This window comes from Pan paniscus, chromosome 6 (genome assembly GCF_029289425.2).
Source record: "Pan paniscus chromosome 6, NHGRI_mPanPan1-v2.0_pri, whole genome shotgun sequence".
NCBI classification, from domain to species: Eukaryota; Metazoa; Chordata; class Mammalia; order Primates; family Hominidae; genus Pan; species Pan paniscus.
The window spans coordinates 59393437-59409286 of record NC_073255.2 but is presented as its reverse complement, the minus strand read 5'-3'; the positions used below and the strand labels follow the sequence as shown (position 1 = coordinate 59409286).

The 15850-nt window shown below is 36.9% G+C and overlaps 1 protein-coding gene across 7 annotated transcripts in view; it reads right to left on the bottom strand.

Moving 5' to 3' along the window:
* Window positions 1-4820: 4820 nt before the first annotated feature.
* The window catches only part of VSTM2A (V-set and transmembrane domain containing 2A), a 28864-nt gene continuing 17834 nt past the window's right edge, over window positions 4821-15850 (bottom strand). For 3 of the 7 annotated variants that reach the window (XM_008968834.4, XM_034964124.3, XM_055115959.2), the window contains one exon: window positions 4821-6747. In XM_008968834.4, the coding sequence (XP_008967082.3) occupies window positions 6659-6747 (89 nt within the window). In that variant the 3' untranslated portion in view covers window positions 4821-6658. The other 4 variants (XM_003815816.5, XM_055115960.2, XM_034964122.3 and 1 more) reach the window with 3 other exon arrangements.

Genomic DNA, 15850 nt, shown 5'->3' with positions numbered 1-15850 from the left:
ATTCTGTGGATGATTTTTGCACCTACATCCATGAGTTAGATTAACCTGTAACGGTCTTTTCTCTCACACTGTCATGGTCAGATCCTCTAGCAAGATAATGCTTGCCTTATAAAATGTATTGGAGAGCATTCCTTGTCTTTCTATTGACTGCAATAGTTGGTGAAAGACTGGAATTATTACTTCCTTGAATGTTTAAAGATATATTTGGAGCCATCCATGGCTTCACATATTTTATAAAGTTTTTCCATCCTGTAGAGTGTGTATATAAATACATAAAGGCCTCTAAGGTGCTGCTTCTTCCTGATCTCCAGATCTCATCAATAGGACATCCTAGGGGATGGTCAGGCTGACTAAATTATGGCTTAGATCTGGAAAATCAATGCAACTTGGAGGCAAAATTATAATATAAAGGTACTTCCATCCCTTCCAGGTAAAAAAGCAAATAGAAAACAACAACAACAAAAAAAAACAAGCCAGACACCTCTTTTTAAAATTCTAACTGCAGTAAGGTAGAAAATTGCCAAATTATAGACTACAGGACAGGAGCCAGGAACTCTGCTAATTTGCTCCAGTAAGGAGCCCACATGAGGACCAGCAGCAACCACTGTGCTCAGCACGGAAGCAAGCCTGTGATGGCCCAGAGTGAGGACTCTGCTGCCCCGGGTACTGCCAAAGAAAGAGGGAGATCCACATTTCCTCCAGGGACAAGACATTGCTTTTTACTGACTATTTTGGTAAAGAGGAGAAATTCCCAGCCCCTTCATAAAATTACAGCCTTTACAGGACAGAGAACCAATGCAGACTTTCTTCCATCTTTAAGGTATACCTTTCAACAGTATTTTTAGAAGCTGCAGAAATATTACACATGGGTATAGTGGTCTCCTAGGGCTTAAGGGGGTCTAAGTATTCTATTAATCACTTGCCCCCTAAATCTTTGACTAAGGCACTCTAGTGACCTCAAGATATAGTATTAGTTCTGAGCCATTGTCTGATCACACAGCGAGGTGTGAGTATTTCTTTTTCTCTAATATTCTCCAAAGGCCTCTCTCCATAGGAGGCTTAGAGTAATACTCCCAGTACACACAGGAAACATTATTGCTGGGGCCATTGGGCTCTTCAGTGTTGGTGCTCTAGGCTTATAAACTCTGCTGGTGGGTTTGGATCAGGGGGTGTGACTTTATTGTGGTGGCCCAAAACTCTGCTTTCAATAACTGAAGAACCATTCTTATGAGGTTATACAAGCCAAGCGTGTCTTCAAGAAGGTTGTCCTTCTCTTTCCTCCCTAGTAGCCCCATGGGCCATGTACCATTCAAAGTTGGTCAGACTAGTGATTACCCAGAACTTCTTCAAAGTCTTCTGCTCACTCTCTGGGTACTCGGGATAGCACAGGTGGACTCACAGGCTGGCATGCTACTCTCCAGTGCATTCCTGTAGCTTTGAAGAAGGAAATGTCTTCTGGAAGAGCCCATGACTTGTCACTAGGGGTTGAGGATAACTCAAAATAGGAAGGGGTTCAGAGGATCATAAGCTAGAAAAGAAGGACAGAAACCCAAAACAACACGCAAAGACCACAGACATGAAAAGCAGCCCCATTGCCTCCCAATGCCAACAAGAGTCACAATCACTTTTAGCAGGGGACAAATAACGCATTTTTTTTTCTTTGAATCATTTCTGACTTCCTGGCTTTTAATAACATAATAAGACTGTAAAACTCAAGTTATCATTTTCTATGATATATTCTCATTTAATTATGTTTGCTATTGGTATTCTATTTTGGAATAAATACATCTGTGATTTTTATTTCAAATTGTAGGTTGCAAAACCAATTTAATGTTTTGTGTCAAGCATGAACAAAAAAAGAGACAGAACAAAATAGAAAATATTATAATGCACTGCATATACAAAATAAGGGTAAGTATTGTTTGGTGAAACTTGTTTCTTTTCACATACAGTGAGATACAATAAAATACTGAACCATTCTTTAGATTTAACACAATCTGGTGGACAGTTTATATTATCCCTATTTATTTTCAACCTCACCTTTGATTCCTATCTCAGCTGGGGCATAAAGCCAACATAGATTTCAAGAAGAGTAAATACATGCTATTCTCTGAGCTTTAACTACCTCAAAATGGTCTGTTTATTTCTTTAACAATGAAAACATAACTAAGTATGCAATGATTTTATCATAATATTTCTCCCCTGACAACACTGTAATCCATTGTCCTCTGGGATTTGTATTGTGGAGTCTAAGATCTAATTTTTTGAATGTCTGATAACGTGTGTGTGTGTGTGTGTGTGTGTATGTGGTGTATATGTTGTAGCTCCTTTCCCTTATCTTTTTAATTACACTGCTTTTTCAGCACCTGTCTAGGAGTCAGTCTCCTTTCTGTCCACCTGCCCTTTCAATTTATATACTCATGCTTTTACTTTAAATTGCATTTGTAGTTATTACAACGAGTTCAGTGCCATCTCCACTCAAAGCAGTCCCAATCTTTCACTCTTTCCTTTGGCTCCTCAAAGTGATCAATTATAAAGCAGAGGTACTGATTGCCTTCAAGCTTCAGGTTATAGGACCTTAGGCTGGGAGCTGATGGCCCCACACAGCTGATCTTCTGGTTTTGTAATGAGAGAAAATGGAAGAATCTCTCTGGAAGGAAATTGAACACTTTAATAGTTCTGCCTATCTTTCTTTGCCAGATCAATTGTAAGTTAGCACTAAAATGTCTCTAGAGTTACTAGAGATATTCTAACTCTAGAAAGTTACAGTCTCTCGTGCCTCCTGTATCCCTGCCATGTCAATACAAAGGGGCAGCCTGGCCGGAAGGCTCAGTGCTGTGCCCCAAGGAGTTTTGCTAACAAGTTAGTTAAGCACCAGAAGAGGTCAGGCTGGGGAGAGAGCCTGTGTCCTGATTTTGGAAGTCATTCACGTTGGAATTTCCACACAGTCCTGCTCTGCCCTGTGCTCTCCCCTTGGCGTGGTCTTGTCTGAGGCGCCCTTGCCTGATGATCTTGCCTCTCGCCACTCTCCCCACACTTAATGTTCTTGTCCTCTTTCTTGTCTTTGAGCAAGCCTAGATGGACTTCACCTCTGGGGTTTTGCACAAGTCCTTCCCTTTCCCTGGAGGGCTCTGCTCCCAGATCTCTTGCCGGGCTTCCTATCATTCAGATTTGCATAAACATCACCTCCTCAGAGCAACCTCCTCTGACCTCCTAGTCACACCCCTGTATATCATCCTACTGGGTTTTCTTCTTAGAATTTATCAGTATCTCATGTTCTTGCTTTTGAATGTTTATTGTCTGTCTCTTCTTAGATCTAGGAAAGAGCCTTATCAATTTCATTGCTGAAACCCTGAAGTCTTAACACTTCCTGAAACACTGAGTGCTCCCATAATTAATGAGCAGTTCTGAAAATAAAATTACTTGGGCCTAATATTTGAAATTATGTGCACACATATTTTTTAGCTTCATAGTCTTAACTCCAAAATACAATCATCAGAGTTTTATGTGTTATCTCAGACAGGTTACATTTACGTCCTGCAATTATTTTTTCTTATACAAACTAAGTTATGTTTAATATTTTTACTTTAAAAAAATAGGATAAATAACAGAATCACTTATTTGAATGGCATCTACGTATCCATTGCAAAGTTACATTGCTAGTCCTGAAAATTCAACCAACATCATCCTGTATCATTAGTCCATGCTGTTTATAACAAATTGCGATGATATTTTTTCTGAACTTAAAAATGTGTTTTTTTTGTACTCCCCCTGCACACACCCACACATATGTGTGTCTTAACATACCTTCCTAAATTATATTCAAGAACTTTAAGGCAAACCAGTTCAAAATTATAACTATCAGGTTTTCTTAGATGCTCAAAATCATCTAAACATTCTTCTTTTAGGCAAGCAAATCATAATCAAATCACTCAGAATCAATGAATTGATTGGCCGTATGAAGGACCACCTCCATAAAACAGATATGCAAAAATATACATGGAATTCCAGTGGGTTCATGAACTCCACTAAGCTTATTTACTAACCCCGACTAGTGGCTTCTGCTTTAAATAATTTTTATCTTATTTTATTATTTTACCCTCATGTGTTTTCATTTGCATTATTTTATTGCAAGCAATTTATAAGTCTTTAAGAAAGAACAAAAGCATTCAACTTAAATTCAAGTAAGCAATTTTAATATTTTAGGATTCTCTCTTATGATAAACATTACATAACCTTGGAAACAAGGTTGAGAATGTCTGATAACTTTTTTTTAAATCTTTATTCCTATTCATAGTTATGGTTATTTACAAAGTTATAGTCGCAGAGACACAATATCTGAAAGATCTCCTTAATTTGTTTTCGTTTCTGTTCCAATTTTTAAGGTTCCATATTAACTTCTTGAGTGTGAAGCAAATAGTGCACCATGTTCTTTCTCAAAGTAGCCAGTGAGTTGGACTCTTGGTGGCACAGTGACAGATAAATCTTCATTATTTTGGATACTGATACAACGAGCCTAGTAGCTCATTCCAAACTAGCGTACGTCTTTGATTATGAGCATGGTAAACATTGCTGATACAGGTACAAGTCTGTGTTGCTTTAGAAATGACCAATCTCATGACCTAAATTTTGAGTAAAAGTACATTACATGTAGATTTTTCCCAACTTGACTGAATTTGAAACAGTATACTTACTTATGCTTTAATGTATGCAATCTTTAAGGCCCAGATAAACTTAATAGATGGTGTTTATCTTACCATTATTTTATGCATTTTTAAGTATTAAACTTTCAAAGAAAATACATTTCTAGGTTAATAAAATAGTGCAATCAAAACCTTTATTAATTTTTCTCATTAAACTGAAATGATAAACCAAATGAATGAGAAAAGTGGCAGTAAAAGATTTAGCATGAAGTATTATTTCTCAGGTAATGTCAAGAATATTATGAAAATATATACTTGCTTATAACTGAATCAAAGAAAATGAATACATTTACCTTTGAAAAGCAGAGGTACTGATTGCCTTCAAGCTTCGGGTTATAGGACCTTAGGCTGGGAGCTGATGGCCCCACATAGCTGATCTTCTGGTTTTGTAATGAGAGAAAATGGAAGAGTCTCTCTGGAAGGAAAACTTAGGTCATTTATCTCTCAAGCTGTATCTATTCCATAATGTATATGGAACACTTTAATAGTTCTGCCTATCTTTCTTTGCCAGAGTAGAAAACAGGTTCAAAATAAAATAGTCTGAATTATCATAAAGACAAAAATAAGAATGGAATATTTAAAATTATAATTCACTTAACCAGTGAAAACTGAACACATTAATCTTCTTTAGTCGGGGACCTGCCATCATCTTTTGCATATTGTATTTAGCCAACAACCAAATTCTAATTTTTAATTAGGAGACATTAAAATATAATTAGCAGCAAATAACAGAATGACAAAGGTACAGAAATTCATAAAGGTCAAAGGAAGCAGCATTTTTAACCATAGCAAGAAATGTTCTAACATGAATTTAGGGAATTATGGTGAGTGCTTCACCTTCCCCACATTCGCCTCCTAGGCAAATTTTCTAGAAGCAACATTTCTATTTGACAAGATTATAATGATAATAATACAGAAATAGCTGTCAAAACCAGACAGTGTACATTCTTCACAGTCAAGAGACTCTCAAACCTCAATAAACACCATGTATAAAGGAACATCGTAAATTCCAACTTAGCACAGACATAACAAAATTAATTCATCGATCAGAGACTGATACAATTTTGAATATGCACTTTCCAGAATGAAGCAGAGGACAATAGAGACCATCTGCAGCTGTCAAACCTGTAGAAGTGAAACAATGAATTACAAAATTCACGCAGTGTATGAATTATCAACGAAAAACAAATGCTTCGTCAAAAAAAGTTGGTCATTGGCCCAACACATAGATATTCTTAAGTATATATTTATATATATAATGATAAAAATCAGCTTGCATGAGGGTCGCAGTACATCTACTTTGAAGTTATAGCACACATACTATAAGCAATTTACAGAATTTGTCAGGTTTGCATATACAGGAATTACAAAATGAATTAAAATACACTGAAATATAGAACACTCAAAATGTAGTTCTATAAACCTCCTAGGATTGACGGAGATTGGCCATAACCAGCACTTGCCACCATTGAACACGAACTGTAATCAAGAAAAAGAAGAAAAATCCAAGAAAAAAAGGGGAAAATAAAAAAATTTCTTTCTCATGTTATTCCTTATTTAAAGTAATGTCCTCCTTGTTGACTTGCAGTGTTGATAGTTTTGTTCTTCCCCTAAAAAGGGGGTTTTGTCTGATGATAGCTTCTGTTCTGTAGCCTTTTGGTCTCTGTTTGCTTCCTGAAGATGCTGGGTCCTTTAGTAGGAAATTAGTGGTATCCATAGTAAATATTCCCTATCCTGATGACATTCAGGCCAACCCTTGAGCAGTCAGTGAGATGATTTTAGTCGCCGAAAGAAAAGGGAAAAAATAGATCTTGCTATTAGAAAACGTTCTATCACTTCACGTTAATTCTCTTAAAATAAAAGATCAGTGTTTTGCCAAAGAAAATATGATCAACAAAGCATGTGATAGCCTCTTCATTTATGCTTCCGGAAGCAGGCGCTCCTTGTGTGGTGAATTAGAGTACAGTGGGTGCAGGGTGGTGCTTGGAGTTTAGGGTCAACTTTGCTGTCCGCTCCGTAGATTTTACAGGCGATTTGCTCTTTGCTTTAAGAAGAGAAAGTGATATTGGAAAAAAGTCAGCACTTTAGATTAAAGCAAAGCACCCTTCACAAAGCCACAAACAAGAAGCAGGACAGAAAGTCCATGGCTTGTAGCTATCCTCGCACCTGCGGAAGAAGTTATAAGATATTCGCTCATCTTGAAGATTTCCAACGCTCCTTATTAGGCTGTTTTAAACACATACATATATATATTTAATTAGCTCGCCAGCTTGGCTCTGGTGCTCATGAATGTCTTGGCATGCACTGCAAACAACAACACATACAAAGGATTTCAGTCCCAGGAAGTTGGTGTTGTTTGTTTTGTCTGTTTTCAAACAATGCCACCCCACGGCTGGGAACACTGAGAGGGGCAAATCCAGATACTTTTCCCTCAAGTAATTCCTTGAGGATCATTCCCTGAAGTCATCTGGTTCTTCCTATACTGGTACCTAAAAACACATCTTTTTTTTTTTCCTACTGCATGAGCATAAATCCACAGGGGATATGACACAACCTAAGAACAGCAGGCTCCTCAAAGAGGGGCAAACTTGTTCTAGGGTAGGTGCATTTGGGCATTTACTTTTATAGTGTTTTTTTTTTTTTAATCCTCGAAATCTTGGAGAAAGTTAGTGCTATCAAGAATTGGAAACTCCTGAAAGAGCTCCAAGACTATCTCAGGGAAGAAATTGTAGTTTTGCATTCTTTTCTTCATATATTTTATTCAATAAGCTTCTAGCTACAAATGACATATTGAATACCTTTATTAGTAAAGAACAAAAATGTGATGAGGATCAAAGCATTACCTTCTTTCATTTTTAACTGGAGAAAGATTAAATGTGTTTGAAGGGGGTAAGTGTGGGGAAATGCAATCTTTTGAATACTTCATCTAAATCATGTTTGGGTCCACACTGACAATGATAAAAATTGTGGTAGAACCCCTTGTTCTCTAAAAGTCACTATATGTAGAATAAATATTTGGGGCTTCCAAAGTAGCCATTTAGTAAACTCACATTACTGTATTTCTGCTAGGTTACTTTAGTGTTGTAATTGATTTGCCTTACTGGTAGGTGGGCTATATATTTACCAGTATACAGTATCTCCTCACAGAAACCTAGTGACTGGAGGAAGACCCAGAGGTTAGTAATGGGGCTCTGCAGAGTGGTCCTCTATTCAAGCTGGGTGACAAGTTTCAAAAAATGCAACAGTGATAGCTCAGTTCACGTGCAGTTCTAAGTACAGAGATTTTGCAAGGAAAATGTACACAATCTATGGAGAACCAATAACATCAGAGCTTTCCAAAATTAAACACGTATTCTCATTATCTTTTGAAGAGAAACTCTTTGACAGGGATTCATTTAATGAAAAAAAAAAGAAAGAAAAATAAATTATTAAATGCTTCCCCAAATAGGCAATAGTACTTGATTTCACACAAAGTATGTCTGGTATTGAATACAAGTTTTAAAATGCTGAAAGCAAATACAACTTGGTAAAATAATTCACTATTTAAAATGTATTTTGTGAAATAATGGTTTTCTTTTCAGCATGGGCATTGCAGATTGGCTCGAATTTGTTGAAACTGCACCATAATTTATGTCATCCCTTTCTTAATTAATCAACCCTTCATAGGACATGCCTGACCCCATTAGCCCATTGAGATATTATGGAAACAGCTGCTTCATTTTGATGCAGCATTTCCTATCATACTATATCCAGCATGTGCAAGTTAAAGCATGATTTACATGAGTATTATAACTAAAAAGAAACCCAATTATGCAGTGTAAAGAATATTTTGAGGCTACTAAAATTTTGAACTTCCATCAGATATGTAATATACTATTGAAGCATAGTACTTTTGTTTTCAGATTGTAATCATTCAACCACTCTAAGTACATGCATTTACTAGCATATTTTTAATTAAATACAATTAATTTTCGCCAGGAAAATTACAAAGATTTTTTCCTATATAGTAAATTCTAAAGCAAATCTGTATTGTCATCAAATCACTGATTGTGTTTCTCTCCTTTCTGTTTTTTATTTATGTCTTGAATGAAAAGATATGTACTTCTTTATCTTTGTAGGCCCAAAGACTTTTAGAAATGAAATCTGAGGATGTAAAATGCTATAATTTGTCCTGTGTAATTTTAACAAATAATCATCATAGTCATTTTCATTCAGATTTATACTAATTACATAATGCCATTACTTCTTATCAAACATGTTATGGTTTATTGTATGGAAATATTAACTTTTATACAAGTAAACCTCGGCCACTCTGTGCTCATTTTAAAGACAGAAATGCTTTTCTTTTGTGAGATATGCAGAGCCAGGATTGCCGTCAGGACCGCTGAGTTCTGATTTCCTCTGCTGCCACTCACTTTTGAGATCTTAAATGAGATACTATTTCCACATGTTTCCAAAAGTGAGCATAATAACTGTGTAGAATTGTTTTACTCTTGTCATATTAGTATGCCAGGTATTGCATTGTGATAGGATTGCCTATTTTGTTTTATTTGGTTTCTTTTGCTCTCTGCTGAGGCCAAGCAGGATAATGTTTTCCCCTTAATACAGTCACACATTTAAGCAACTATTGCCCTCAGATAATTGCCTGTCCATTTATCTGTTCCTAGTAGCTAGTTGTAATCTCTCTCTCCTCTGAACTTCAGCAGTATTTTCTTTTGCTAGGTTCTTTACCAGGCCTACATTGTGTGTAATTAATCATATTTGTATCTCACCTCACTGATTATGCTATTAGCTCATTAAAAGCAAGGAGTAAAATTTTTTGCAAGTTTAAAAATTACTTTCAATGTGTACAACAAGGCCTCGAGAGTTTTCAAACTTTACCCCCAACATAAAATGCTCTGTGAAGAAGAAAGGAAGATGCTATTATCTACATTATGTGAAGAAAATTTACAGGCAGCAGGCCTAGATGAAGAGAGGCCTAATGGGACCTAGAGGTTTCTCTTGGACACAGAATGCCATTTCATAACGTCCTTCGACATCTATTTAATCATGATACCTTTCATTTGCTTTGTTTTTATGCTTGAAGATTTTCACAGTGCTCTCGCGACTGTAATTCCCCCGTCTTTGTAAGGCAGAGGAGGTGTTTTCTCCATTTTGTAAATGGAAGAGTCTGAGAAGTCTTAGAAGTCTAAGCAGGGCAGAAACTTGGCTTCCATTTCTCATCCTTTTCTCTTCCTCATGCAAGAGTGGTGTGGGCCTCGCCTCCCCTGAGATGCATCAGGCAAGCATTTCTCAAGAGAGTTGACAAATGAAAGCCCAGCCAAGGAGAAATATGGAAAAAGCCTTCCAGATATTAACTTCACTATCGTATGATTTCAGAGAATAACAGAAATTCCATATATTTCATTACAAAAAGAAAGCAAAATTAAAAACAATCAAAACATAGTAGTTGAGATCTTGGCAGCCTCAGCAGTCTGGCGGAAATGGTGTGAGGCTGCCCCTCCCTCCAGTGGACTGCCTGTTGCCAGCCAGACAGGGCCACTGCCTGGAGAGGTCAGGGCCTGCTTCCGCGTCACTGCCTGAGTGCCACCAGCTCCTGTTCTCGTGCCTCTTGCCCCTCCGTGCCCCTCTCATATGTCTGCCAGGTAGAAGTGCTCAGCTGCCTTTCAGCACCTTCCTTTTTAGTTTAGACCTCCGTCTGTGCTACCATTTTTTCCCTGCATCTGCAGTCATCAGGCTGGGAGACAGTGGGCATGCTGAACAGTGCTGCATCCCTCCGCGTGCCCACACCTTGCCCTCCAAAACGGCTGAACCTATTGGGGACCTGCTAGGTGCCAGGCAACATGCAGTAGGCACCGTGCCTCCATCATATTGGTCAATCCTCACAACAATCCTGTGTGGCAAATATGCAGATCAGGAATATGTAACCCAGCAAAGTGAAATAACTCATCCTAGCAGGGAGTGATGCAAAGACAAAGATATGAAGAAACAGCAATGTGGTCCATCAGCACAGAGCAGAAATCTGCCGCTTTCGGAAACCACCTGAGGCAAGCAACCTTTCTGCAATACCCCACATTTGTTAAATTGAGATGTGCAGCTATCATTTGAATGTATACTCATCTTTTCAGAGGAAATGTACCACATATACCATAGTTCACATATAACATACTTCATACTTGATATAAAACTTAACTTTTCCCCAACTCTGAACTGATATTGGATATGAAAACATTATCAGCCTCTTGGTTTTTCAACGCATTAATAAAATGTAAAGCTTCTTTGTTCTTTGTAATGTACCAAATTTCTTATGATATAACAATATTTTGAACTTTTCATAGCATAGACGTTTACAGCTTACAAAGGTTCCTCTGAATTCTTTTAAATATTCATTTAATACCTGGCTCCACTATTATTTTAGCATTCCTTCTTCTTTTCAAAAACCTCTTTTCCAAGCTTTTTATTCAAATTTGGTAGTCTGGGCCCAGGAAAGTTTACATTGATGGGTCAAAGTGCCATCATTAGTTAGTGACTGGGAGAGAATGAGAACCAGAGCTCTGGGCTCTAGGAGAGATCCCAGAAGAGGATGTGGGTATTTAATTCAAGGCACTGAGTGGAGAAAACTAAGTAAACAACTTATTCCATGTACATTTGATAAGTTCTCCAAATATCTACTTTCTCTTGGCTTTGAATATTTTCTGATGGATTAATTTCCTGTGTAAATACAAGTTTAGTTGGCTTAGATAGGGGGCACATTCAGCATTTTCAGGGCATCGTTCTGCAGCATTAGGCGTGATTCCTGATCAGCTTTTCTCTTCTTTCTCTTCTTGTCTGGGTATCTAATGTAATCAAAAGGAGCAAGAAAAAAGAAAGAAAACATTTTCTACCCCCACTCGTCACCCCACTGTGGCTGCATGGTCTGACTCCAGAATCTTTGTTTTGTAAAAGTGAATATTAGTGAGGCTCATAACAACAAACCTAAAAATGGAAATCCTCCAATAGTAAAAGTAGCAACAGTCAAATACTTCTCTGTCTGTGAAGAAGGCCAGCTTATGAAGAACTGAGTGTCCATTACAGCTCTTCGAGTAGACGCGGCCCTTCAACATATTTCTCTTTTATTACAGATGCCAGCTTCAGAAATGAAAATCGCTGTGTGAGAAAAACTGAGCTAGCTTCTAATGCAATTTTTATTCAGGTTTGCACATACTAAATCACTGTTTAAGGGGAAAGGTCAAATAATAGAATGATTTTATCCCATAATTTTTTGAGAAGAATATCTTTTTATTAGAATGCTTACATGTCCGGTGCCAATTTCTTCCAGAAATCTGTTTTTTAAAAGAAATGTGCTTCACTTTGACCTAATACATAAATTGCCTATTTTGTGTGCCCTGGCATGCTGGTAGCAGCTGTTTAAATTCCCTTTCTTGCTTTCCTTTAGTCAGCAAATTTACAGCTCTGTTCTAGTTATGAGGGCTCTTACCGTAGCTGAGGGAGAGTACAGTTGCCCATGAACGCAGGTCTACAGGACAGGGTGCATGGGTGCCACTCCATTCACCAGAGACTGTTCTCTCTTGTTGCTTAGAACCCTGCTCTGCAGCTGTCAGACCTTTCTACCTCCTGCAGCTACTGAAGAGTGGATGCGTGCACACAATGCTGCCTTCCTCCTGCTGGGGACACTGCACATCTGAAAACAGCACATTTTCATGGTAGCACACCCATTCAAGCAAGAACTGATTTTGTGCAGATGGGATGATGGTTATGATAGAAGCTGCTAATAATTTTGAACACTTACGATTTCTTTACCTCTGGCTGTGATCCCAGGAGGTAACCATAATCATTTTACTGATAGGGAACTGAAGCTGAAGGGGATTATGTAACTTATTGGAGTTTATTCAACTAGTAGGTAGTACAGGTGAGACTCAAATCCAGTTTCTGTTTGACTCTAGAGCTAAGATGGTACAAATATTTGCATCATAATTTCATCTGGCAATTCCTCATATCTGAAAACTTTATACTTTCCTAATTCTGCTTATTAAAAATACATAGAGATATGAATGGCTTTGGCAAAATGCAAAGGAGAACAATATAAATTGGTGGAAAAACAAACAGAAACCTTTCCAAGAACGAAATTCTAATACCACATATATTTAATAACTGCTTTAATGCATAAATAAGAATGATTTATAATTAGCACTACATTTACTGATATATAGACAAATGTTGCTAAAATGCTTGAAACTATTTAGTCACAGAGTTTAAAAATGCTTCCTGTCTGCTTTCATTATTCGTTAGCATTCTCTTTATTAATCACGCATAGGTAGTTTTAATCCAAAATTTATTTGAATAATCACAAATTCCATATTAGGAATTCCACATGTGGTTTTGTTGCCCTGATCATGAATGGTGCTAAATTTGACTAAGGGTTTCAGAAAGTGTATTGAAGTTGGGGAATGCAATGGAGACAAATGGCATCCATGTGCACTGGTGTCCTTTCAGCGATCATGCACCCAGAGCCCTTCCCCGGCTCAGTCAGGACAGCTTGCCCTGAATTAGGAAGCCAACAGAAGTGCATCACAGCTAGTATTATTGACTACTAACTGAAAAGGGCAGAGAAAAGAATAACTCGTGAGTTGAGGAAACAGAGGTCAGTTTGGCTGAATATCTGAGAAATCGCTCATCAGTTGGTGAAATAAAGAATACCTCTCCTTATCCACGCCCTCTTTGAATGTTTCTATAGATCTCCATCACCAATACTGTCAGAGAAAAATCTCTCATCAAAGTAGGAAAAACAACTCATATTTTTAAAGAAATGGCAACTGAGGAACTCAGAGTGAAAAAAATAGAAGAAAAAGAAAGAAGGAAAGAAACATGGCTCCAAATATGTGATTTCATTTTCCACATATCTTCTTATGTAAATTGAAAAATAAAGATATAGCCATGATATATAAATATAAAAACTAAAGGCTGGGAGCGGTGGCTCACGCCTGTAATCCCAGCACTTTGGGAGGCCGAGGCAGACAGATCACGAGGTCGAGAGATCAAGACCATCCTGGCCAACATGGTGAAACCCTGTTTCTACTAAAAACATAAAAATTAGCTGGGCGTGGTGGTGCATGCCTGTAGTCCCAGCTACTTGCGAGGCTGATGCAGAGAACTGTTTGAACCCGGGAGGTGGAGCTTGCAGTGAGCCGAGATCACGCCACTGCACTCCAGCCTGGGTGACAGAGTGAGACTCTGTCTCAAAAACAAAAAAACAAACAAAAAACTAAAAAACTGATTTTTATGGTTCATTAATGTCTGACTTTGAGGAAGGAATTATTGGAGGACCTAATGTCAATAGGACCTACAAAAGCATAAATTACATGGCTTCAGAAAACACACCTGTTTTAATACAAGGAAAATGTCTTAAGATTTTACCCATATATTTTCCAAGTTTGAGCCAGTGGCCTTACCCTTTTCCTTAATTTAGCTATTTCAAGTTTTCTTAATTAGAATGCTTTATTAATTATCTTCATTAGTAGAAGTTATCTTCTTAGCTATCAGCATTAAGTAACTAGAAATATTTGACGCAAGATTTTTTAAATTCACATCTCATTTATCAAGATATACAAATAAAAGGACAGAAGTAAGCCATTGCCTGGAATTTGTTCATCAAACTTCCCAGACATAATTTGTCATTAAATATCATTTTAAATAAATTAATATTATCATCACAAATACATAATGAAGGATGGTCCAAGGGCTGTTTTTTAATCTTTTCTGACCATTGCTACATAGGCAGTCTGGAGTTGTTTTCTTAAACGTTCACCAAATTACATTAAACTTCATGGATATTCTTAGCAGTGGTATTATCCTCAGAAGTGCTTTGCACTATACATAAACCAAAACGTAACTTTCTATCCCTAAACATTTAACTCTAAGTACATGCTAAACACAATGCTAGGTGCTGCAATGACACCCAAAGTTCAGGACACAATTCCTATCTTCACAACCCTTATAATATTTTCAGATAGTTTGAAATAGAGTGAGGTTTTAAATTCTAAACTTTTTTTTTTCTATTTAGTGGTTGTGATTCTACAGCTTAATCCCTAAATGTAGGATTTTTCAAATTAACTATTTACAACGCTAGAAGTTAGAAAATTGCCTTCATAGCATATGGATTTGTTTAATCAGAAAAACTAAAGATAAAAGATTATATACAAGGCTGACGAACAGGCTCCTCAGGGTGTGTCTGTAACAGAAGCCATCAAAATGAAGCAAGAGAAACATTGACTCATAACAGAGCCCTTCACTGCACAGTGCTTGATACCTTTACATTTTAAAATTTGAAGTATTTCACTGCATTATTTAACTTCATTAAAATGTTTGTCTGTGAAGATAATAAAATTGCTTAACTTAATTTCATCTTTAAAATTTTCTCTACAGCTTCATATTTGTCAGCTTCATGGAAGAAGAAATCACAACTCCTGGATTTTACTATTTGCTTTAATTCAAGCACTGTTTCACCTATATTAGGTATGTTTTATACCTATAGGATTCTGAATTCATGCAAAAATGCTCTCTCAGAGTCTGTTGTGAAGCAGTTGCATTAAGTAAAACATAATTCTCATTTATAAATCTTCCTGTGTCCGATTTCCCTTGATACTCCCAATGACAATGCATTGCTCCTCACTTTGATCTCCCTTGGAATTGGGGGTTGTGTGAGTCATCTCATTGACAGGAAAAATGATTGCATGATATTTTATTTGCTTGTATGTGTTTATTTAATCAATATGAATTCATCAAGATCACACCTATTTGCTTAGAAAAACAAGACTAACTTGATGGTCAGATTCTCTACCCAGCCTCCAGGAAATAAGATATAATAAAATACAAAGTTCCTAATTTCAATGCTACTAGCGATTTCTGAGTACCGACCATTTTCACAACAGTACTTTGGGTATATATATGTACATGTGTAGATATTTTTAAGATTTTGTCATGCACTCTATAATTATACACCATTATTTTACTTTGCTTCTCTTTATTTGTTGAAATATTTTATGTGTTTGCTAATTTATTTTCTCTCTCATGAGACAACTGTTTACCATTTTTTAATTGGAAAAAATTTAAATTTTCTTTTTCTGCTTATAACAAAGTAATACATTATC